The following is a 23545-nucleotide window of genomic DNA, read 5'->3' as shown; positions in this document are numbered from 1 at the left end:
ATTGGCCAAGTACAATTGGAAGGAAAAGGGGGAAAAATCCCCCCCCCTCAAAAAAAAAAAAGGTATTCCGGCACTGTGTGTATGTGATGTGTCTTTGTGTGTCCATCTGACGCATGGGTGTGTGTTTGTGTATGTGTGTGTGACAGGTACTTTCGCTGTCCTGGCCATCATGATTGGGTCTGTGACAACCAACATGGAGTTGCTTAGCAATAATAGTTCGGAGATCAAGGGTGATATGGACGCAGCTAAAGTGGATATTGCTGTTCAAGTCAGCTTCCTCTGTGGTCTCATACAGGTATACACACACACACACACACACACACACACACACACACACACACACACACACACGCACGCATACACACACTGAGTAAAGCAAATGCAAAGACACACACACGTGTGCAAATACAGAAAGACACACACCATCATCATCATCGTCATCACTCACACTGCACAAACATACAGACAAAGAGGCATACACACATTTACATATAAATGTTGACACAGGGGCTTTCAGAAATAGGCATAGACATGGACAGACGTTATCTTACCTACCTCACAGAAACAAACGCACTGTCACACAAATTTACAAAAAGTTGTCCAAAAACATACGCCACTCATACACACAAACACAAATAGTTAAGGTATGCAAACACACATAGTCAATTCAATTCAAATGGCTTATTGGCATGACAACAATGTATAGTCATAATCGTCATCACCATCACACTCAAACCCGTTGTTTTATCCATTGTATTATGTAAGATATGATAACGTGTCTGGCTAAGATGTAATACAGTGAGGTGAGGGAGAGTGAGTGTGTTGCTGTGATAGTCATTTTTGGAAAAAATATCTCTGCTCTTCATCCTGCAAGTCTGCAGGGTAATGCAGCTGTGTGTGTGTTTGTGTTTGTGTGTGCGCGTGCGTGCGTCCATATGACTGCCAGCAAGAGTCTTTGTGTCTGTGTGCATAACTATAGTCCTATATTCTTTGTTGTCTTTCATTAATGTATAAACTAAATCAAATGTTTGCGTAGCCTGTCAAAACTGTTGGCATCATGGGAGCAAGTGTGTGCTACAATCCTATATCCTTGTGGAATAGTATGTACACATTACATAATAGATCTAGTTTATCTATAAAACATACTACAAGTAGATAGTAACAGACTTTCAGCAGACTTTTCCTATTCTGTTAGGTTTCAGAGCTTTTTACACCATACTCAGACTGATGTTGCTCAGATATTGTTTGGTAAATAGTCTTTTCAAAATATCTTTAGATTCTCTAATTCATATTTTCTTCCTCTGTATGCATGTTTTTTTTTCTTCCCCCTTTTTCTCCCCAATTGTACCTGGCCAATCACCCTGCTCTCTGAGCTGTTCCGGTCGCTGCTCCACCCCCTCTGCCGATCTGGGGAGGGCTGCAGACCACCACATGCCTCCTCTGATACATGTGGAGTTGCCAGCCGCTTCTTTTCACCTGACAGTGAGGAGTTACACCAGGGGGAGGTAGCACGTGGGAGGATCACGCGATTCCCCCCAGTTCCCCCTCCCCCCTGAACAGGTGCCCCGACTGACCAGAGGAGGCGCTAGTGCAGCGACAAGGACACATACCCACATCCGGCTTCCCACCCGCAGACACGGCCAATTGTGTCTGTAGGGACGCCCGACTAAGCCGGAGGCAGAACAGGGATTTGAACCGGCGATCCCTGTGTTGGTAGGCTATGGAATAGACTGCTACGCTACCTCGATGCCTTATATATGCATATTATGTTTATGTCCTTTAGGTTCTCTATGTTGAGCATCCATCTCAGCAAGTCCACGTCCCTATATGTTGCCACTGTACTTGGCTACCAATAAAAAACTTTTAATTTTTCTATCATGTTCCGTTTCCTCATTCTAAAATTTACATTGTTGACCCATAACCTATTACTGGGTTAGGAAACGTGTGTGTGTGTGTGTGTGTGTGTGTGTGTGTGTGTGTGTGCCGCCACAGCTGCTGTTGTATGCAGTGCGTGGAGGTGGTGTGTGTCGATGGTTGTCTGATCCTTTGGTCCAGGGCTACACTACAGCAGCATGTCTGCATGTCATAGCCCTCCAGTTTCCCCTGCTGACAGGGATACCTGCACAAAGACACAGTGGATTACTGCCCTCAATGAAGGTGAGTAGATCTTAATCTTAATCCGTGCTAGCCTTGCTCAAGTGTCCTTCAGCAAAATACCCTATCGGGTCCAGAGGTGCACTGTTCTGTAGATGACTGTGTCCTTGGATGTGGTGTGGGTTTGACAAAAGGAGAGTGTCTGTATGCTATTTCCATTATTATTGTTATTATTGAGTGTTTGTCCTCTTTCAAATGCCAGCAATTATTGGAAATATTGCTCTAATATAAACATGAATATACCATTGTGTGTTGGTGTCTAAATGTGTGTGTGTGCTTGTTTCCTCCCAGACTCTAAAGGATGTTCTGTCTGGGGCGACAGGGGCTATACCAGGAACTCTGTTGGTGTCTGTTGTTTCCATGGCGATACTCATCGGAGGAAAAATGCTCAACCAGCGCTTTAAGAACAAGCTTCCTATTGCCATACCCTGGGAACTTATATTGGTGTGTGTCTCTCACACACACACACACACACACACACACACACACACTTGTATATGGTTGGCCCGATGTATCGTATAACACACATAGCCACACATAGAAACCTGTGCACTTTCTTACACAGGCACATATATAAGCAGCACATACACTGGAGCGTAGATGCATGGCAAACATCTGATGGATATCAAATCACATACGCATTGATGCACACATGAATTTTAGGCTCCACGACAACATTTAAACACACATAAAATTTTCACATCCCCTATGAAATTTACCGGAATGGACAGATTCCACCGTTACAGATGATTCATAATTACATAACAATCTGTCTTCATTTGTCTTCTCTCCAGCTTGGCAGATTCCTGACAAATATCTGCCGCTGTCCTCTGATTATCCATCATGTTTTGTTTAGTGATGTTTTTTTGTTTTATGTGACTAACATTTTGATTGAACTAGATCTGGGCTGTGTGGAGAAGCCTAGCCTGAGTGGCTGAATTGTAGGAGGCAGACTCAGAACTGTTTCTATTCAACCTGCGTGATTTATTTACCGGGTATAGCTACATGTGAAACAACAAAATATGTACAAAGCAGAAGAAACAAATTAACAGTTAACTGGACTTAACTGAGCAAAACTCTACTCATAATAATAGAACTTAAATTAACAGCACATGCACACATCTACACCCTGACGTCCTACCTCCTAACAACTCCAAGGCGACTGCCTAAATCCTCCCTTGGAGTTGATCAGCAGCACCTGAGTTCAGGCTGCACCACTGTGGCAGGAAAAGCCAACACCTGTTAACAATTGAGATGGATGATGGGACAAATGTTGTGTTCTCACCCACTTTGTCACAAGCTGCGAGAGTTGTTTTTGTGTGTTTCTTAGTGTGTTTATTTGTGTTCACCTCTGTGTATGCATGTGTGCATGCATGTACATACAGACGGGTGACAAATGAAAGGAAAAAACAACATAAAGTGACTTAGTAAGGTGTTGGTCCACCACAAGTCTCCAGAACAGCTTCCTGCTCCCTGTCATAGATTCTACAAGTCTCTGAACTCTACAAAAACACCAAGAACACCATTCTTCCAAAAGATATTTCCTCATTTGGTGTTTTGATGGTGGTGGTGGGGAGCGCTGTCTAACACGTCGATCCAAAATCTCCCATAGGTGTTCAATTGGGTTGAGATCTGGTCACTGTGAAGGCCATAGCATATGATTTTACATCATTTCATACTCATCAAACCATTCAGTGACCCCTCGTGCCCTATTGATGGAGGTATTGTCATCCTGGAGGAGATCACTCCCATCAGGATAGAGATGTTTCATCATAAAGGTGATCACTCAGAATAACTTTGTATTGATTTGCAGTGACCCTTCACACAAGTGGACCCAAACCATGCCAAGGAAATGCCCCCCACAGAATAACAGAACCCCTGGAACCCTCACTGTAGGGGTCAAGCATTCAGGGTTTTCTTTTCTTTGTCACCATTCTGTATGTATATATAGATGGATAGTTAAGTCAAGTTAATTTTATTTGTATAACCCAATATCACAAATCACAAATTTGCCTCAAGGGGCAACATCCTGTCCTTAGACCCTCGCATTGGATGAGGAACAACTCCCTAAAAAAACCTTTAACAGGGAGAAAAAATAGGAAGAAACCTCGGGGAGAGCAACAGAGGAGAGACCTCTCTCCCAAGGTGCAATGGATGTTGTGTTTACACAATTTACAGAATACAACATTGAAAGAGGATAACAGAATTATAATGGAATTATAAAATATATGATGAGGAGGATGTCAAGCAGTGTCGCAATGCCACCAGAACAGCCCAAGACCTGAGCAACACAACCAGCATCATCATGTAAAAAAAAAAAAAAAAATCAAGTCAATTTTATTTGTATAGCCTAATATCACAAATTACAAATTTGCCTCAGTGGGCTTAACAGCAACACAACATCCTGTCCTTAGACCCTCTCATCGGATAAGGAACAACTCCCTAAAATACAAACCAACCTTAACAGGGAGAAAAAATAGAAGAAACCTCAGGGAGAGCAACAGAGGAGGAATCTCTCTCCCAAGACGGACAGCGTGCAATGGATGTTGTGTTCACGCAATTTACATAATACAGCATTAAAAGAGAGTAACAAAATTATAATGGACATAAAAATTATGAAGAATATGATGCACAGGATGCCAAGCAGTGTCCAGATGCCATCGGAACAGTCCAGGACCCAAGCCACGCGACCAGCATCATCATGTAAAAATGTTTTTTTTTAAAAATAGTCACACATCTTAGTGAGAAAAGGATATAAAGTTAAAACAGGATAACAAAATTATATGGATTTATACGATATATAAAAAGAAAATGTGATGAGGGGGATACCAAGCAGTGTCCGGGTGGCGACCACCATCACCATGGAGACCTGGAAGGAGGACAGACCGCACGTGGACACAAGGGAGACTCGCATGACGCCATTCACACACACAAAAAGAGAAAGGAGAAGACATCATTCAGAGAGAGAAAAGACGTGAGAGAAGAGACCAGTTTGCAATACTCTATAATCTATACACTATAATCTCGTCGGCAGAACAGTGGTTGGTAAATTCATTGAGACAGAAACTGACCCGCCATACTGTACAGGTTGTGAAGCACTCAACTTAAAGGCAACTAATTGTAGGCTAAGGCAAAAAGATGAGTTTTAAGTTTGGATTTAAAGGACTCAACAAACTCTGATTGTCTGATGGCAGCAGGCAGGCTATTTCACAAGAACAGGGCCCAACAGGAAAAGGCCCTGCCACCAGCTGACTTCTTTTTAACTTTGGGTACACACAGGAGCCCTGTATTTTGAGAGTGGTGAGCTCGAGGTGGAATGTACGATTTAAGAAGATCAGACAGGTATGATGGGGCAAGCCCATTTAGGATTTTATAAGTCAGCAGAAGCACCTTGAAGTCTGATCTAACATGGATAGGAAGCCAATGAAGGGAGGCAAGAATTGGTGTGATATGGTCAAATTTTCTAGTTTTAGTTAGGATTCTAGCTGCAGCATTCTGAACCATCTGAAGACTTTTAGTACCAGCATGTGGCAGACCTGAAAACTGAACATTACAGTAATCAAGTCTGGATGAAACAAATGAATGTATTAGAGTCTCTGCGTCAGCCATGGACAGGAAAGACTGAACTATAGCTATGTTACGGTAAGTGAAAAAAGGCAGTCTTGGTGAATTCTTTAATGTGCTTATCAAAGGAAAGGCGGGGATCAAACTTAACAGCAAGATTTTTGGCTGCTATACTTTGTGAAATCACAGTTTAGATTGTTATCATTACTTGATCAAATTGGTGTCTGTGTCTAGCAGGGCCAATGACCCGCATCTCGGTTTTATCTGAATTTAAAAGCAGAACGTTTAGTGACATCCAGTTTTTCACAGCAGCCAAGCAGGCCTCTAAATTAGTCATTTGAGTATGATCATCAGCCCTTATTGGCACATACAGCTAAGTATCCTCAGCATAGCAACGGAAGTTTATTCCATAACTGTATAATTTGGCCAAGAGGTGAAATATGGAGAGAGAAAAGTGGAGGGCCAAGGACTGAGCCCTGATGTACACCATATCTAATGTCAGAGGATAGATAGATAGATGGATAGATGGAAAGACTATCTTGTACTTTTCTGTCATTTGTCCTGTCGTCAGATCGTCTTGGGCACCATTCTGTCAGTGCAGATTGACCTGGCAGGCCAGCATAGAGTCCAGGTGGTGGGACACATTCCCAGTGGGTTAGTAGAACTCTGTTATTTATATTTGTCACTGCCATGTTAACAACAAATGCCATGTTTTAAGACACATGGGAGGAGAGTTTAAAGCAAATTGTTTGAAAAATTGAAATGAGAATAGGGTGATTTAATTTGCTTATTTTGCGATATTAGATAATATCCCTGAAAAATAATGTCATCAAAAATATCCAAGAGGAAAATGGAGAAGTGTTGAAAAGGTTTATGCCTACTGCACAATTTGACGAGTTTGAAAATTCTACTTTAATTGAACTTTATGGAGTAATCTTTGTCATGATGTCAACTTCTCTACCTCAAGCAAATACAACAGCAATTCCAAACTAACTAGCTGTTATAACTATAGTTATAAGAGTTATTAAAAAAAACTATTGCTGTTCTGAAAGCAACCAAATTAACGCCAATTTCTGTTGGGCATTCCTTTTGATCCGAGTCTGACTTCAGATGCCTGATAGAAATTGGCATTAGTTTGACTATCCATGATGTCAACCTATCAACCTGTGATATCTGATTTCTTCCTTCTCCAAACCTGCCCCAACCCAATTTCTCCAGCCTGTCCCCCCCTGTCCTTCCCTCTCTCTCCCAGGCCCGGGAGCTGTTCATGCCCGCTCTGTCTGTGGCTCTGGTAGGCTTCAGTTTCCTTTCCACCATGGGCAAGGTGTTTGCCCACAAACATTATTACTGCGTAGACCCCAGTCAGGTACATTCCTTTCTTTGTCATTCATTCACTCTCTGTTCCCACTTAATTCAATTCAGGGAAGCACAAATCTGAAGTCTATTCCAGCAGGCATAAGGTTAAAGGCAAACTGTCAAAGGGTCCTCAGTCAATCACACGCACACACACCATTCATACCAGTGGGGCAATGCAGAGTCTCCAGTGTCTGGACTGAAAAACCACACAGGTAGATCATGTAAACTCCTAAACTACTGGAAAGGCCAGTAGATGTGCCAATTGAAACTGGGAATTTTAGATTTCTGATCTTGTTCCTCCGTGACTTATCTCTAAAAAGTGCCTGACAGTGTGTTATTTAGTGTTAACTACACTTCCTCTCCTCCTCCAGTCCACTGATCAGGACTTGAATAGTCTATAAAATCCCACCTATAGAAACTGTCTTCACATGTATGACTATTTCCATGCCTTTAGAACAATAGTGTGATGACTATGATAGACACTCCAGCAGTTAAATGAATAATTGTGGGTGATTTAATTGTACACCTTGCATACCTTCACAGCAGTGTGAGGAAGATAATTACAAGAAGGTGAAAATAGACGCAGCAGCATCACCTTCCCATTTTGCATCTGTCACTGTCAGAAACAAGACATGTCGTCAGACATGTCGTCAGTGGGGCAGGTGCACTAGAAGTAATTCAAAGGACAACTTTGCAAAGAGTAACCTAAATGTGTGTGGGTCTTTCTCAAAACTTTGTGTGCTTACTGTGTAGTCACGAATATCGAGGAAAGAGAGGAGTGTGGGTATCCAAAGAATATTCTCATAACTTCCAGTGACTGAAGAACTAGCTCTTTCTGTTCATAACTTGCATATTACAGATTACATTTTGACTGAAACGACAGCATTAAAAGGAGTAGAAACCATTATGTATTGGCACGTAGAAAAAGCTAATTGTCTTTTACGCTGGCCAGATTACAGGCTTGTTAAAGTCCATCTTTGAAAGGAAAGACAGCTTTAGCAAAGAAAGAACCCTACATCGGCATCATAGCTGTAGTATATATTTTTTTAAACAGTGAAACGTACACAAATCAGCCAAAACATTGAAACCACTGACGGGGCGTCCAGGTAGCGTAGCAGTCTATTCCATAGAGAGCAGGTTGATTGGCCAGGTACAATTGCGGGGAAAAAGGGGGGGGGGGCACTGACAGGTAAGTGAATAACTTTGGTTATCTTGTTATAATGGCACCTGTTAAGGGGTGGGATATATTAGGCAGCAAGTGAACAGTTAGTTCTTGGAGTTGATTACTTGGAAGCAGGAAAAATGGGCAAGCGTAAGGATCTGAGCGATTTTGACAAGGGCCAAATTGTGATGGCTAGACAACTGGATCAGAGCATCTCCAAAATGGCAGGTCTTGTGGGGTGTTTCTGGTATATAGTGATCAGTACCTACCAAAAGTGGTCCAAGGAAGGACAACCAGTGACAGGGATATGGCAACCAAGGCTCATTGATGCTTGTATGGCCTGTCCACCACTCTCCACCACCGAAAGTGCCTACAATGGGCACCTGAGCGTCAGAACTGGACCATGGAGCAATAGAAGAAGGTGGCTTGGTCTGATAAATCACATTTTTTTTTACATCAGATGGACAGCCAGGTGCATGTTCATCATTTACCTGGGGAAGAGATGGCAATAGGATGCACTATGGGAAGAAGGCAAGCCGGCAGAGTCAATGTGATGCTCTGGACAATGTTCTGCTGGGAAACCTTGGGTCCTGGCATTCATGTGGATGTTACTTTGACATGTACCACCTTCCTAAACATTGTTGCAGACCAAGTACACCCCTTCATGGCAACAGTATTCCCTGATGGCAATAGCCTCTTTCAGCGGGATAATGCACTGCACACATTTTAGGAACATGACAAAGAGTTCAAGGTGTTTGCCTTGGCCTTAGAATTTCTTATCGAGCATCCATGGGATGTGCTGGAAAAACACATACCACCCACCTAAACATTATTGCAGACCAGGTACACCCCTTCATGGCAACAGTATTCCCTGATGGCAGTGGCCTCTTTCAGCAGGATAATGCACCCTGCCACACTGCAAAAATTGTACAGGAATGGTTTGAGGAACATGACAAAGAGTTCAAGGTGTTTGCCTTGGCCTTCGGATTCCCCAGATCTCAGTCCGATTGAGCATCTGTGGGATGTGCCTGTAAAACAAGTCCGATCCATGGAGGCCCCACCTCACAACTTACTGGACTTAAAGGATCTGCTGCTAACGTCTTGGTGCCAGATACCAGAGGACACCTTCAGAGGTCATGTGGAGTCCATGCCTCGATGGGTCAGAGCTGTGTTGATAATACAAGGTAGACCAACACAATATTAGGCAGGTAGTTTTAATGGTTTGGCTAATTGGTGTATAACTGTACTATGTGTTATCTCTACTTCAGATATTCAAAATGTTTTATAAACAGTATGATTGGGAAAAGAAATTCAAAAGTCACATTGATTTCGCCATAGGCGAAAAGCCAAATTGAGCTGGCTGTACTCCAAAGGACTCAAATTGACGTCATCACTTCAGAGGTTTATCGTTGGTTTGAATTTTGATGAACATTTACAAGTACACAATTATACATGAAACACAAAAATATAGGTTTTCAGGATGCAGAAGAAATACAGGTTGTTATAAAAATTCAACAGTACATTTTTTAAAATTTCTTTGGCATACATTGTTAGATAGATAGAACCACATGATAGGATGGATAATAATAAATTATATTAAAATAAAATTGTTCAAACATGTCACTGATGTGCAAAATTGTCTGGCATATGAAAACCAGGGATGACTGAAATTAGTAAACCTTTACGGAATAGACATCAGACAAAAAAAAACCTGAGTCGCATTCAGTTCTGGCAAATCAGCATTTGTAGAGAGTTGATTTGGCAAAGCCACATGGGTAACATAGGCCTTATTATTCCTTGCCTAAAGGACTCTGATACAATTGCTATTGAAATCAGTTTGTGCCCTCACTATGATGTCTTGTTTGTTATAATGAAAAATTGCTGCAGGGACAGTGAATAATGAAGTAAGGTGAAATGTAGAAATAGGATGAGAGCCATGCAAAGGAATGAGAGGGATGACATGAGAGGTAAAAAAAACCCCCAAACAAATCTCTATGTAGAGCAAATCAAAACAGAGCAGGTTCTTGTTAGTGTTTACTCCCAATAAACATACAGCAAATCAATACACGAAGAACTTTGTTTCAAAATGATATGTGACGGCATGGTGGCCCAGTGGTTAGCACTGTGCCTCACAGCAAGAAGGTCCTGGGTTCAAACCCCAGGCCATCACAGGTCCTTTCTGTGTGGAGTTTGAGTGTTCTCCCCGTGTTTGTGTGGGTTTCCTCTGGGTGCTGCAGTTTCCTCCTACCATCAAAGAGATATGTATGTTAAAGTCAATCCATAGTCTTGACACACCATACATAGACCATACTCCGCTGGGGTCCGTGCAGACTAAAATGACACAATAGCGGACCTCAGCGTAGGTCCACCTGCCCATTTCCGAGTGAATCTCAATTTTTGTGACCCTGCGTACCTAGCGTATGCGTACTAGTGTCGCACAAATCATGGCTCGGCATGAAACTGTTTCACATCAACATGCATTTCGTGTGGCACCGGAAACCTTTAGTTTCTTCTTTTTCGCTTTACAACTTTTATGTAGACGATGTTTTTCCTCATCCATACTTCTCATATCCCTCACCAACATGCTGAACTCCCCCTCTCTATCCCTCCTTTCATTAAGTGGTCGAACATACCACCTCTGTGAGGTTTTTCTTTCCAACATAGCCTGGCAACAGAGCAGCTCTTCTTCCTCATCCTAGGACAGTGCCATGTTGTTTACAGTCTGTAACTTACGGCAGAAAAGGACGCGCAAAGATTGTGGGAAATGTAGGCCTTGGCTATGCGTTGGTACGACTGGACTGTGAAAAGACTATGAAAAGGTGTGGTCCGTCTGTACAGTGTATGCACCCTGTACTTACAGACTATGTGAGTGCCCTTAGGGTTAATACTCCTGTCTGTGTCCCTGACCAAGGCAATGGAAAGAAGAACTGGAGTTGATCCCTGGGCGCTGCAGCTACCCACTGCTCCCATAAAATAGGATGGGTTAAATGCAGAGAACACATTTCTTTGTAAGAAACTACAATGACAAAATAAAGTGGCTTCCTTTCTAATTACCTACTGATATATGTGATGCCTATCGCACAAAATTGAAATCAAGTCTGTTACTTGTGAATGCCTTTTTTAAAGGTATAAATTATAAATCTGCAGACTTTACACTACCGTTCAAAAGTTTGGGATCACCCAAACAATTTCGTGTTTTCCATGAAAAGTCACACTTATTCACCACCATATGTTGTGAAATGAATAGAAAATAGAGTCAAGACATTGACAAGGTTAGAAATAATGATTTGTATTTGAAATAAGATTTTTTTTACATCAAACTTTGCTTTCGTCAAAGAATCCTCCATTTGCAGCAATTACAGCATTGCAGACCTTTGGCATTCTAGCTGTTAATTTGTTGAGGTAATCTGGAGAAATTGCACCCCACGCTTCCAGAAGCAGCTCCCACAAGTTGGATTGGTTGGATGGGCACTTCTTTGAGCAGATTGAGTTTCTGGAGCATCACATTTGTGGGGTCAATTAAACGCTCAAAATGGCCAGAAAAAGAGAACTTTCATCTGAAACTCGACAGTCTATTCTTGTTCTTAGAAATGAAGGCTATTCCATGCGAGAAATTGCTAAGAAATTGAAGATTTCCTACACCGGTGTGTACTACTCCCTTCAGAGGACAGCACAAACAGGCCCTAACAGGTACTATTTAATGAAGATGCCAGTTGGGGACCTGTGAGGCGTCTGTTTCTCAAACTAGAGACTCTAATGTACTTATCTTCTTGCTCAGTTGTGCAACGCGGCCTCCCACTTCTTTTTCTACTCTGGTTAGAGCCTGTTTGTGCTGTCCTCTGAAGGGAGTAGTACACACCGGTGTAGGAAATCTTCAATTTCTTAGCAATTTCTCGCATGGAATAGCCTTCATTTCTAAGAACAAGAATAGACTGTCGAGTTTCAGATGAAAGTTCTCTTTTTCTGGCCATTTTGAGCGTTTAATTGACCCCACAAATGTGATGCTCCAGAAACTCAATCTGCTCAAAGAAGTGCCCATCCAACCAATCCAACTTGTGGGAGCTGCTTCTGGAAGCGTGGGGTGCAATTTCTCCAGATTACCTCAACAAATTAACAGCTAGAATGCCAAAGGTCTGCAATGCTGTAATTGCTGCAAATGGAGGATTCTTTGACGAAAGCAAAGTTTGATGTAAAAAAATCTTATTTCAAATACAAATCATTATTTCTAACCTTGTCAATGTCTTGACTCTATTTTCTATTCATTTCACAACATATGGTGGTGAATAAGTGTGACTTTTCATGGAAAACACAAAATTGTTTGGGTCATCCCAAACTTTTGAACGGTAGTGTATATCCCTAGATACCTCATTACTCAATATCCAGATACTGGATAATGAGCCTAAAATAAAAAGTACAGGAGTGGATTGTTGTCCATGACCAAAGATTTGTTTCAGATCCATGGTCTAATACCAGGCTTTGACCTAATGAGATCCAAAATCAGTTTTCCCCTATGCTCCAAACGTTTTCAAATTTCTCATAATAAACCTTGAAACCAGAAATGGGAGCTTCGTCATCAATTTTAGCCCCATACTCAAAACACTCTCTTTAAGCACTAGCACCCAGGCTAGCAAATACAGATTCATGCTTTTGTCACTTAGAGTAGTATTACCCTCAAATAAATAGGACTTTTTTCTTTTCTTTTTTTATTCATTCTTTTCTTTTTGTTCATACAAGTTCAAATTGTTTTATTTGTCAAATGCACAACAATGCAGCGTGGCAGGCATTGCTGGCAATGAAATGCTTAGGCATCATGTGGGGGGTGCAGGGGGTCTGTGGTCTCTGCTTGTAGCAGAGACAAGAAAGCAGGAGTGTTTGGCTGTGATCAGACTCTCCCTGGACGGTGTGGGTGGTAATATTCATACTGTTCAAACTACTACATACTTTTTCATGTATGACGTTCCTGTGGGCAAAGTTATTTGGAGATGATTTGGACTCAAGCATTTGGAACTGCCAACGGTTTGGCAAAGTTCAATCCACAGGGGCACAATTCAGCATATTTACAACAGAAAATGCTGATACTATCATATTTGCACAGAAATGCCCAAATTTCATCCTGGATTGATGTCTCTTGATAAAATTTCAGTTTTTCCCTCATACTCTTGAGCCTATGTACCAAGCCTGTGTACTTGTTTCCGTCCCATTGTATGCTAATAGAAATACTACAGCGGACCATTTGTTGTATTTCACTCAACCCTATTTATTGTTCTGAGTGTTCTCTTCCTGCTTCAGGATCTATTGGCGCTGGGCCTGTGTAACACGGTAGGAGGGGTGTTCCAGTGCTTTGCAGTCAGCTGTTCTTTTTCCCGCAGTATGGTTCAGGACAGTATCGGGGTGAAGACCCAGGTAGTCACTATGAAAGATTTTCTTATTGACTGTTTGGATTATGCAATCACCCTTTTCTTTTTGTCTTTCACAAACAGTATCACATCCCTAAACCTTTTACTCATCTCTAGTTTAGTTCATTTTTAATCTAACACCACTTCTATTAATCTGCTTTTTTCTTCATCCTTCTCTATCCTCTGCTGTTCTTTTCTGTCCTCTGTCAGATGGCGGGTTTAGTGTCAGCTCTTGTGATTCTAACCATCCTCTTGAAGATTGGTCATCTTTTTGAGCAGCTGCCAAAGGCAAGTATAATTTATTTAACATCAATGATTATCACTAAAGTTCTATTGTATGAGGAAGTTGGGAGTGGCAGTGAGTCATGTAGGAGTGGTGCAGGATATGTATGAGGGCAGTGTGACAGTGGTGAGGTGTGTGGTAGGAGTGATGGATGGGTTCAAGGTGGAGGTGGGATTACATCAAGGATCGGCTCTGAGCCCTTTCTTGTTTGCAATGGTGATGGACAGGTTGACAGACGAGATCAGGCAGGAGTCTCCGTGGACGACGATGTTTGCAGATGACATTGTGTTCTGTAGCGAGAGTAGGGTGCAGGTTGAGGAGAGCTTGGAGAGGTGGAGGTATGCACTGGAGAGAAGAGGAATGAAAGTCAGCAGAAGCAAAATGGAATACATATGCGTGAACGAGATGGAGGACAACGGAATGGTGAGGATGCAAGGAGTAGAGGTTGTGAAGGTGTATGAGTTTAAATACTTGGGGTGAACTGTCCGAAATAACAGGGAGTGCAGAAGAGAGGTGAAGAAGAAAGTGCAGGCAGGGTGAAGTGGGTAGTCAAGAGTGTCAGGAGTGATTTGTGACAGAAGGGTACCAGCAAGAGTTAAAGGGAAGGTTTACAAGATGGTTGTGAGACCAGCTATGTTATATGGTTTGGAGATGGTGACACTGACGAAAACACAGGAGATGGAGCCGGAGGTGGCAGAGTTGAAGATGCTAAGATTTTCGTTAGGAGTGACAAAGAAGGACAGGATTAGGATGAGTATATTAGAGGGACAGCTCAAGCTGGACGGTTTGCAGACAAAGTAAGAGAGGCAAGATTGAGATGGCTTGGACATGTGTGGAGAAGAGATGCTGGGTATATTGAGAGAAGGATGCTGAATATGGAGCTGCCAGGGAAGAGGAAAAGAGGAAGGCCAAAGAGGAGGTTTATGGATGTGGGGAGGGAGGATATTCAGGTGGCTGGTGTGACAGAGGAAGAGGCAGAGGACAGGAAGAGATGGAAACAGATGATCCACTGTGGCAACCCATAACGGGAGCAGCTGAAAGTAGTAGTAGTATCATGAAAGTTCTCCATCTCATACAAACAGTGAAGGCTCTAGATGATTTAGGGCTTTTCTTAAACATGTTGAGCCTAACAGGATGTGACTCCATGAACAGTCAACCTCTAGTAATAGCTGAACATGGAATGTGAATTGGTTTCAGGACGAGCCGTCTGATTAGTTAGAAACCCGTTTAAAACATTCTTACGAAGCATTTCATTGTGGTGAGCTTACAGAGTTGTCTTTTTTTAAATCATCTGTTAATTTACTTACTTGATCGTGTGTGTGCGTGTATGTGCATGTATTTGTGTGCTTGTGTGTTGCAGGCAGTGCTGGCCGTGATCATTGTTGTCAATCTGCAGGGAATGATGGTTCAAGTTAAAGAAGTGTGTGTTCTCTGGAAGTCTGATAGGCTGGACCTGGTAAATTGCAAACACACACACACATACACAGCAACACACAAATACCAGTATATGTACATATATGTTTACACACACAGGTGCCGAGAATTTATATACATATATAAAAGAAAAGATAAACACAGACACACGTATACACAGACGCTAACACAAAACATGCATACACACAAATGCACACATTTATAAACACTCAAGTACACACACTCATAAATAGATGCATATCCTGACTTGTGCAAAAGAGCAGTTTTTCTCAGATTAACATTTGATAAACTGACCGTGGACTAACCCTAAGCCTAAACCCAAACCTGACCCCATTGGCAACATGAATCTGACTGGATAAACTGCATGAAGGCGTGGGGACATCATGTCAGCTGTTCATCTGAAAAAAAGTGCCCCCAAGTCCTCCATCAAACCACTGACGGGCCAGCCTCTGATCCGGGGCCTCTTCTGTCGCCGTCTGCCCTATGTCCTTTTAGGTGGTGTGGGTAGCATCGCTGGTGTTCACCCTGCTCTTCAACCTGGACCTGGGCCTGGCATTATCCGTGGCCTTCTCTCTGCTCATTCTCGTCTACAGAACACAACGGTCAGTATACCAGATAACATCAGGTTAACTGTGTTATCCTGTGATGAAATGACGGCCATTTCACAACTTACCTCTCTGGGTAACATTAGAAGGTGTCTCTTGCACGCAACAGCGAGACACAGTGAGAGTCTGTATAGTCTGTGGGTCGGATGAATTTTGTGTTTATGGAGATGACACAATAATCCTGTTATTTTGCACTTGCATTCCTACCTTACTGTTTTGTTGCTGTATGGAAAATCACTAGCTTTGGGAATGAGTGTTACAAATGACTTTATCAACCATTAGCCTACCACAACAATGATGACACCGGCCTTGTTTGTTCCTCTTTTCCCTCGTCCTTCATCCTTTTGGGGACAAAAGCTCACTTTCAAAATGACTTAGGGGAATACTGGTCTTATGCAAACATCCCACTTTTTGATTTTGCAGCTGTTACTGGGGAGGATTTGTTGTGTTTTTGGACAGTCATTCATTCATTGATGAATTCATTCATTCATCTCCTATTTTTTGGGGATTCCCCCTCCCCCTTTTCTCCCCAGTTGTATCTGGCCAATTACCCCACTCTTCTGAGCTGCCCTGGTCACTGCTTCACCCCCTCTGCCAATCCGGGGGGGGGGGGCTGCAGACTACCACATGTCTCCTCTGATACATGTGGAGTCACCAGCCGCTTCTTTTCACCTGACAGTGAGGAGTTTCTACAGGGGGACATAGCGCATGGGAGGATCACGCTATTCCCCCAGTTCCCCCCCGAACAGGTGCCCCAACTGACCAGAGGAGGCACTAGTGCAGCGACCAGGACACACTCCAACATCTGGCTTCCCACCTGCAGACATGGCCAGTTGTGTCTGAAGGGACGCCCGACCAAGCTGGAGGTAACACGGGGATTCGAACCGGCGATCCCCGTGTTGGTAGGCAATGGAATAGACTGCTACGCTACCCGGATGCCCTTCATCTCCTATTTTTAGTTTACATTGTATCCTGTCACCCTGGTTTATCTTCTTTACACTTTGTGTAGAGATCCCTTTTTTAAATGCTTTTTTTCCCCCCTCTTTCATTTTCCTCCTGTCCCTCTGTCCTAGTGCCTCCACTGCTGTTTTGGGTCATATTCCTGGTACAGACTGTTACAAAGACCTTCGACTCTACACAGAGGTAAGACCAATCTGTCACACTGCCAACATAACAAGGATCTTTAAAGAGTTTGGTTTAGTTTAGTTTAGTTAAGGTTGGATTAGTTTAGTTAAGATTGGATTAGTTTAGCTTGGCTTATTTTAATCAACTAAAGTATGAAATGAAATGAAGTTAGCAATGGTTTAAATTGGTTTGAATCATTTTTTACACACAAGAAGATGAAACTAAAGAGAATTTAAGGAGCGGACAAAGAAAAAAATAAATAAAACTAGAAAATCACTACACAAAACTTAATGAAACAAAACATGAAACAATTTACAGTCATCACAAAGACAAACACGAGCAGGGCGCAGGTGCAGGAAGATGTAGCAGCACTTCTCTGTTGCTCCAAGTGGTTGTTACTCTAAAAATTTATTTCGACATAGTTTTAAAGTCCATAATAGTTGGTTGGTGCCTCGTACCATCTGTGTGAGTCTCTCAGCTACAATCTTATCAAGACAATTTGCATTTATGGCATTGAAATGGACCAAAGTGGACGCTCCACGTGCCGGCCACAGCAAAGCCTCATCACAACATTTGGCAGCCTCACCTAGCAACCTAGCTACCTGCACAGGGGATGACAAGCCAAGCTGTAGGCAGCTTCAGAATTTCCCTGGGCATCTTGAGTTCTGAAATTTCAGATTGACTCCCTGCCTAGTGAAGTCAAATCATCAGTAGATACCATTAAAAAGAGGATTAATAGGGGCATCCGGGTAGCATTGCGGTCTATTCTGTTGCCTACCACATGGGGATTGCCGGTTCGAATCCCCGTGTTACCTCCAGCTTGATCGAGCATCCCTACAGACACAATTGACCGTGTCTGCGGGTGGGAAGCTGGATCTGGGTATGTGTCCTGGTTGCTGCACTAGCGCCTCCTCTGGTCGGTTGGGGCGTCTGTTTGGGGGGAGGGGGAACTGGGGGGAATAGTGTCATCCTCTCACACGCTACGTCCCCCTGGTGAAACTCCTCACTGTCAGGTGAAAAGAAGCGGCTGGCAACTCCACACGTATCGGAGGAGGCATGTGGTAGTTTGCAGCCCTCCCTGGATCGACAGAGGGGGTGGAGCAGCGACCGGGACGGCTCAGAAGAGTGGGGTAATTGGCCAGATACAATTGGGGAGAAATACGGGGGGGGGGGGGGGGGTTTAAAGAAAAGAAAAAAAGGATTGATCCACATTCTAAAACTTTGGACATGCTATGTGGGAGACATCCTTTGTATTTCTCTTGCTTAACTTCATGTTTTACTATCTTTAAACTATACTGCCAGGAGTAGCAACTCTCAGGTAGAGCAGGATGGTTGTTAATTTTAGGACAGAGAGCCTATTTAACGCCCTCATTTTGGCAGGTGCTTTAGCTAAGGGAAGGGTGAGTGGATTTTGTGGGTTTAACTGTATATCCTGTTTGTTTTATTATTTTTAATTTTACTCCTCTTTGTACCTTGCTTTCCTTCGTCTCCCACATTATTATCACAGGATTGCTTGTCTATCCCATTCATTATTGTAAGGGGGTTAGTTATGGAGTAAAAAATAAAGTCCTTAGGCAAGTGTCCAAAGCACATTTATTCAAACTCGCCTTTGCAAACAGATCATACAAAGCCATCAGTCTCCCTCTCTCCCTTTTTTTTTTTGCTCCTTTTTTTGCTCTCCTCCTTTCTCTCCCCCAATCACAAACCCCACTGATACCAATGTCTACCCTCTCGACCAACCAAGACCGCTAACACTGGATAAACACAGGGTGAACCAATGGGATACCCAGCGGTATCAGAACATACCAAACAACTCTTCTATGGCATAACAATGCATATCAAGCACTTAATAGCTTCTTCCATTATCTCAAACCCCTGGAGGAGCCAGATGCCAAGGTCAGATACTATAATTTAACTTGTCATTCTTTTATTTCTTTACCCACTTTTTTATTTTTATCATTATTTAATAATGGCATCAAAAATAGTAACTGCTGACACCCTTACGTTTGTATCATGGAATGTCAGGGGATTAAACAAACCAATAAAACATGGTAAAGTAAAGGATTTATTAAAGGTAGGCAAAGGTAGAATGTCAGGGGATCAAACAAACCAATAAAATATGGTAAAGTAAAGGATTTATTAAAGGTAGGCAAAGGTAGAATGTCAGGGGATTAAACAAACCCAATAAAATATGGTAAAGTAAAGGATTTATTAAAGGTAGGCAAAGGTAGAATGTCAGGGGATTAAACAAACCCAATAAAACATGGTAAAGTAAAGGATTTATTAAAGGTAGCTTTTCCTTTTCCAATATCAGGCAATTGTTTAATATTATCTATAACTCCTCTTCCTCCTCCACTCCTGAAGTATTAATCACCAGGGACACACACACACACACACACACCCATTCATACCTAGGGACAATTTAGTACAGCCAATTCACCTGACTTACATGTCTTTGGACTGTGGGAGGAAACCAATGCCCCTGGAGAAAACCCACGCAGACACGGGGAGAACATGCAAACTCCACACAGAGGATGACCCACCAAGGTTGGACTACCCCGGGGCATGAACCCAGGACCTTCTTGCTGTGAGTCGACCGCGCTAACCACTGTGCCACCGTGCCGCCTCCTTTTTTTCATCAAACTGGATGCTCTTATTAACAAGTTCATTTGGAACAATAAGCCACAATGACTTCGCAAACACATCTTGCAACAACCTAAATCCCTTGTAGGCATGGCTCTATCAAACTTTCAGAGTTATTACTGGGCATCCAATTTCCAGGGCAATGCAGTTCTGGATCTCTCAAAGAGATTTTAATTCACACCCAGAATGGTTAGCTTCTACACACATATATTGTAGTAAAATCTCTCCCCCCAATTATGGAAAAGATTTAGATGACATTTTTGGCTTCAGGGAATACCTATTTCTATCACTCTGATTCAAAATCATCTTTTCCCCCTGTCAATGCTCGACAAAATGTTTTTAGCATGGTATGACCTGGTATGGTATGGCCTTGACCTTCTCATGTTTTTCACTGTCCTAATCTGATCTCCCATCAGTGTTCTCTGTGTGTTGTTATTTAATGCAATGTAGCACTTGTTACTGCAGCTTTGGTCATAGCCACATTTTCAGCTCTAGTTTCCGGGTCATAGCGCAGTCGAAGGCACTGGCGCTAGTTCACAGAGGTTAATCCAGAGCAATGGAGGCACAGTTGTAAAATGGTTGGATTAGAACAGGGGTCTCAAACTCAACTTACCTGGGGGCCGCTGGAGGTAGAGTTTGGGTGAGGCTGGGCCGCAAGTATTCCAAAAAAAAAAAAGTACAACCGATCCAATGTTCTCAATCTTTTATTTTTATTTTTTTTAATTTATATATACAGGTGATCAAAACAAGACAGGTAACAGTACAAGTGCAGGAACAAAAACGAACAGTGTGAAACAAAAAGGGGACACCAGGTTCTGTTATGACAAGATGGAATACTAATAAGCTAATAAGGTAAAAAAAACAAAACAAAACAACAAAAACAAACAAGCTATCAAATAAGCTCATTGACCTGCAGTGCAGGTCAATGAGCTCCATTTGAAGCACAGGAGGGGCATCTTGCACATCAAAGGAGAAGGGGTCAGCAAAAATTTGAAAAGTGGCTCTGTGTGTCTTGAACTCTGCAAACCTGTGATCAAATTGCTCCAGTAGCTTCACAATGGCATCAGCATAATTCTCACCACTGAACGGTGTGCCTGCATCCATGAGTGCCTTGCATGCTGGGAAATGGCAGAGGTTTGTCTGAGAGAGCTGGGCTTTCCATAACACAAGTTTCGTGGAGAATGATCTCACGTTGTCATAGGCAGCACTGACAAGCTGACCCTGGTTTTGTAATTTCTTGTTCAGTACATTCAGCTCATGTGTGATGTCAACAAGGAAAGCTAAGTCCATGAGCCATTTGGGATCACTTAGCACAGGAACAGCCATCCCAGCCTTCTCCATGAAGGCTTTCACTTCTGCTCTCAACTCAAAAAACCTCTTCAAGATGTTTCCCCTGCTGAGCCAACGTACCTCAGTGAAGTGGAGCACATCCTCATATGCTGACTCTATTTCCTCCAAAAAGGCGCGGAACTCCCGGTGCTTTAAACCCCTGGATCTGATATGGTTGATGCATTTCACAACGACAGACATCACATTGTCAAACTTCAGGCATTTGCTGCAAAGGGCCTGCTGATGGATAATGCAGTGCAGAGCAATGGCCTCCTCCACACCCTCCTCTTCCAGTTTTTTTTGAACAAGTGCCACCACTCCATTTCTCCTCCCTGTCATTGATGGCGCTCCGTCGGTTGTTATTCCAGCAAACCTCTTCCATGGCAAACCCGCATCCACAATGGCATCACACAGCTGGCGGAATATCTCCTGAGAGGTGGTCTGGCCATGCATTGGAATCACTTTGAGCAACTCCTCCATCACTTCAAAACTGTCGTCAACACCACGGACATAGATTGCGAGCTGAGCAGTGTCAATGATGTCTGTGCTCTCATCAAGAGCGACTGAGTATGCACAGAAACGTTTGGCTTTCTCACGCAGTTGATCATATATGTTACCTGACAGGTCAGAAATGCGCTCTGCCACTGTGTTGGCTGAAAGGCTGATGTTGCTAAACTGACCCTTCTTTTCCAGACAGACTATACTTGCAGCCTGTAACATGCACTTTTTAACAAACTCCCCTTCTTTGAATGGCTTTCCCGACTTAGCAATCATCTCACTCACCACGTAGCTGGCTTCAACTGCTGCATCATTATCTTTGCTAGCTTTCTTGAAGAAATCTTGTCGCTTCAGTAAACATGTTTTAAGATTGGCGACCCGTTTCTCTCTGTCATCTCCCTGGTATTTTGTATACTCATCAGCATGTCTAGTCGAGTAATGACGTCTGATGTTGTATTCCTTGTGCCCCTGTAATTTTCTCGGTGCATATAAGATACGTCGGGCTGCTTCTGTGCTCAACAATAAAATATGCCGTCTCCCACTTTTCCTGAAATTGTCTGTGCTCGTCACCAACTTTTCTCTTCACGGCAGGTTTTGCGAAATACATAACTGGGGCTTGCTGACAGGATATATATTTCCTTCCACTTGGTGTCGCTCCGGAATCAAGTTTCAACCAAGTTTCAACCGTTGCTAATTCGCGCTGCCCATTATGGTGCGTTCAAGTTGTGCTCGGAAGTCAGACTTTCTGAGCTCCGAGTTGGACATTTCAACTGGAAGTCTGAAATCCGAGTCATTCCAATTTACAACTTCCAACGTAACGGGAACGCACCATGACTTGACAACAAACGCGACACCGGAAGCTGTCATGAGCCTGCGCTATGGTAGCTCATAAGTGAAAAATAAAAGCCCAGGGCAAGCGCGGGCTGCACTAACACTAAACTTTGATGTCAAGTAGGGGGCCACAAAATAACGTCCCGCGGGCTGCAATTGGCCCGCGGGCCGCAAGTTTGAGACCCATGGATTAGAAGGAATGTCAGTAGGAGTGGTGGGGGATGTCTTCAATTACAGCCAATCAAATCAGCTCCTCTCAATCCCTTTAAAAGCAGCATGCACTCTGTCATGGCAAATGTCCAATTTCATAATGGCTGGCCAAAGTCCAGACTGGCTGAGGCAGAAAAGCTTCTCCCAGAAGGAAACTGATGTCCTTGTTTAGGAGGTGCAGTCATCAAATATGCATACAACAAACATTAACACCAATTCCAGTGTGATATGAGACAATATGCAAACATGATTATTTGACAGGCTACCATTTAACGTGTCTTCACTCCCACCAGCATCTTTCTCTGTTTCTTGCTCATTCTATGAACACAGCAGGAGAACTTAAATAGTTGTGATCATGGATCAATAAGCCCAGTCAATCAGTTCGTTCTTTCAGGTTGAATGAGGTTAATGGAAATATTGTTTTCCATGCATAATGATGCACATTGACTGTTTTATGTTGGAAGACAATGATACATGTGCAGATATTTTGTTCTGTGATTAAAAATGTTGAGGACAGTAGTCGTTAGTTACATTATTCACATAATAGGCCAACATACACAAAAGTGGCGTGTGTGATTTTGGATAAGTCTATATTTAGTGCACCTTTGCCTAAAGCCAAGAAACTACCATATGCCTGCATCTGCGATGAGATGTAGTCTGACCAGGTGGAGGTCCAGGCATAATATTTGCTTTTATTTGACACCAAACTAGCAGTGTGCCACCTGATTTTGACAGACACACATTCTACTGCACCCCCACACCTATTTCAGCAATGTCGTGGTGAACCCAAAAATTTGCAAACGCACCCAGGCGAGGAAAAAAAAACACCTTGGGCCCAACAAAATTGTCACTATGTCTGCATTACAGCTACCACCAGCCTTGTGCTGTCCGGAAACTAGAGCCCTTTAACTGAATTGAAGACGACATTGTCCTCAAAACAAGGCTGTTTATTTCA

The 23545-nt window shown here is 42.8% G+C and overlaps 1 protein-coding gene across 1 annotated transcript in view; it reads left to right on the top strand.

Annotated features, from left to right (window-relative positions):
* Positions 1-23545, top strand: part of LOC130107636 (solute carrier family 26 member 6) — a 92993-nt gene that overhangs the window by 34196 nt on the left and 35252 nt on the right. The window contains exons 5-14 of the mRNA XM_056274331.1: positions 147-295; positions 1993-2157; positions 2446-2598; positions 6290-6372; positions 6937-7084; positions 13526-13639; positions 13843-13924; positions 15280-15371; positions 15845-15951; positions 17028-17097. Coding sequence (XP_056130306.1) covers positions 147-295; positions 1993-2157; positions 2446-2598; positions 6290-6372; positions 6937-7084; positions 13526-13639; positions 13843-13924; positions 15280-15371; positions 15845-15951; positions 17028-17097 — 1163 coding nt within the window. The remainder of the gene's footprint in view (positions 1-146; positions 296-1992; positions 2158-2445; positions 2599-6289; positions 6373-6936; positions 7085-13525; positions 13640-13842; positions 13925-15279; positions 15372-15844; positions 15952-17027; positions 17098-23545) is intronic.

The sequence above is a fragment of the Lampris incognitus genome, chromosome 2 (genome assembly GCF_029633865.1).
Source record: "Lampris incognitus isolate fLamInc1 chromosome 2, fLamInc1.hap2, whole genome shotgun sequence".
NCBI classification, from domain to species: domain Eukaryota; kingdom Metazoa; phylum Chordata; class Actinopteri; order Lampriformes; family Lampridae; genus Lampris; species Lampris incognitus.
This window is presented reverse-complemented; position numbering and strand designations above follow the sequence as displayed.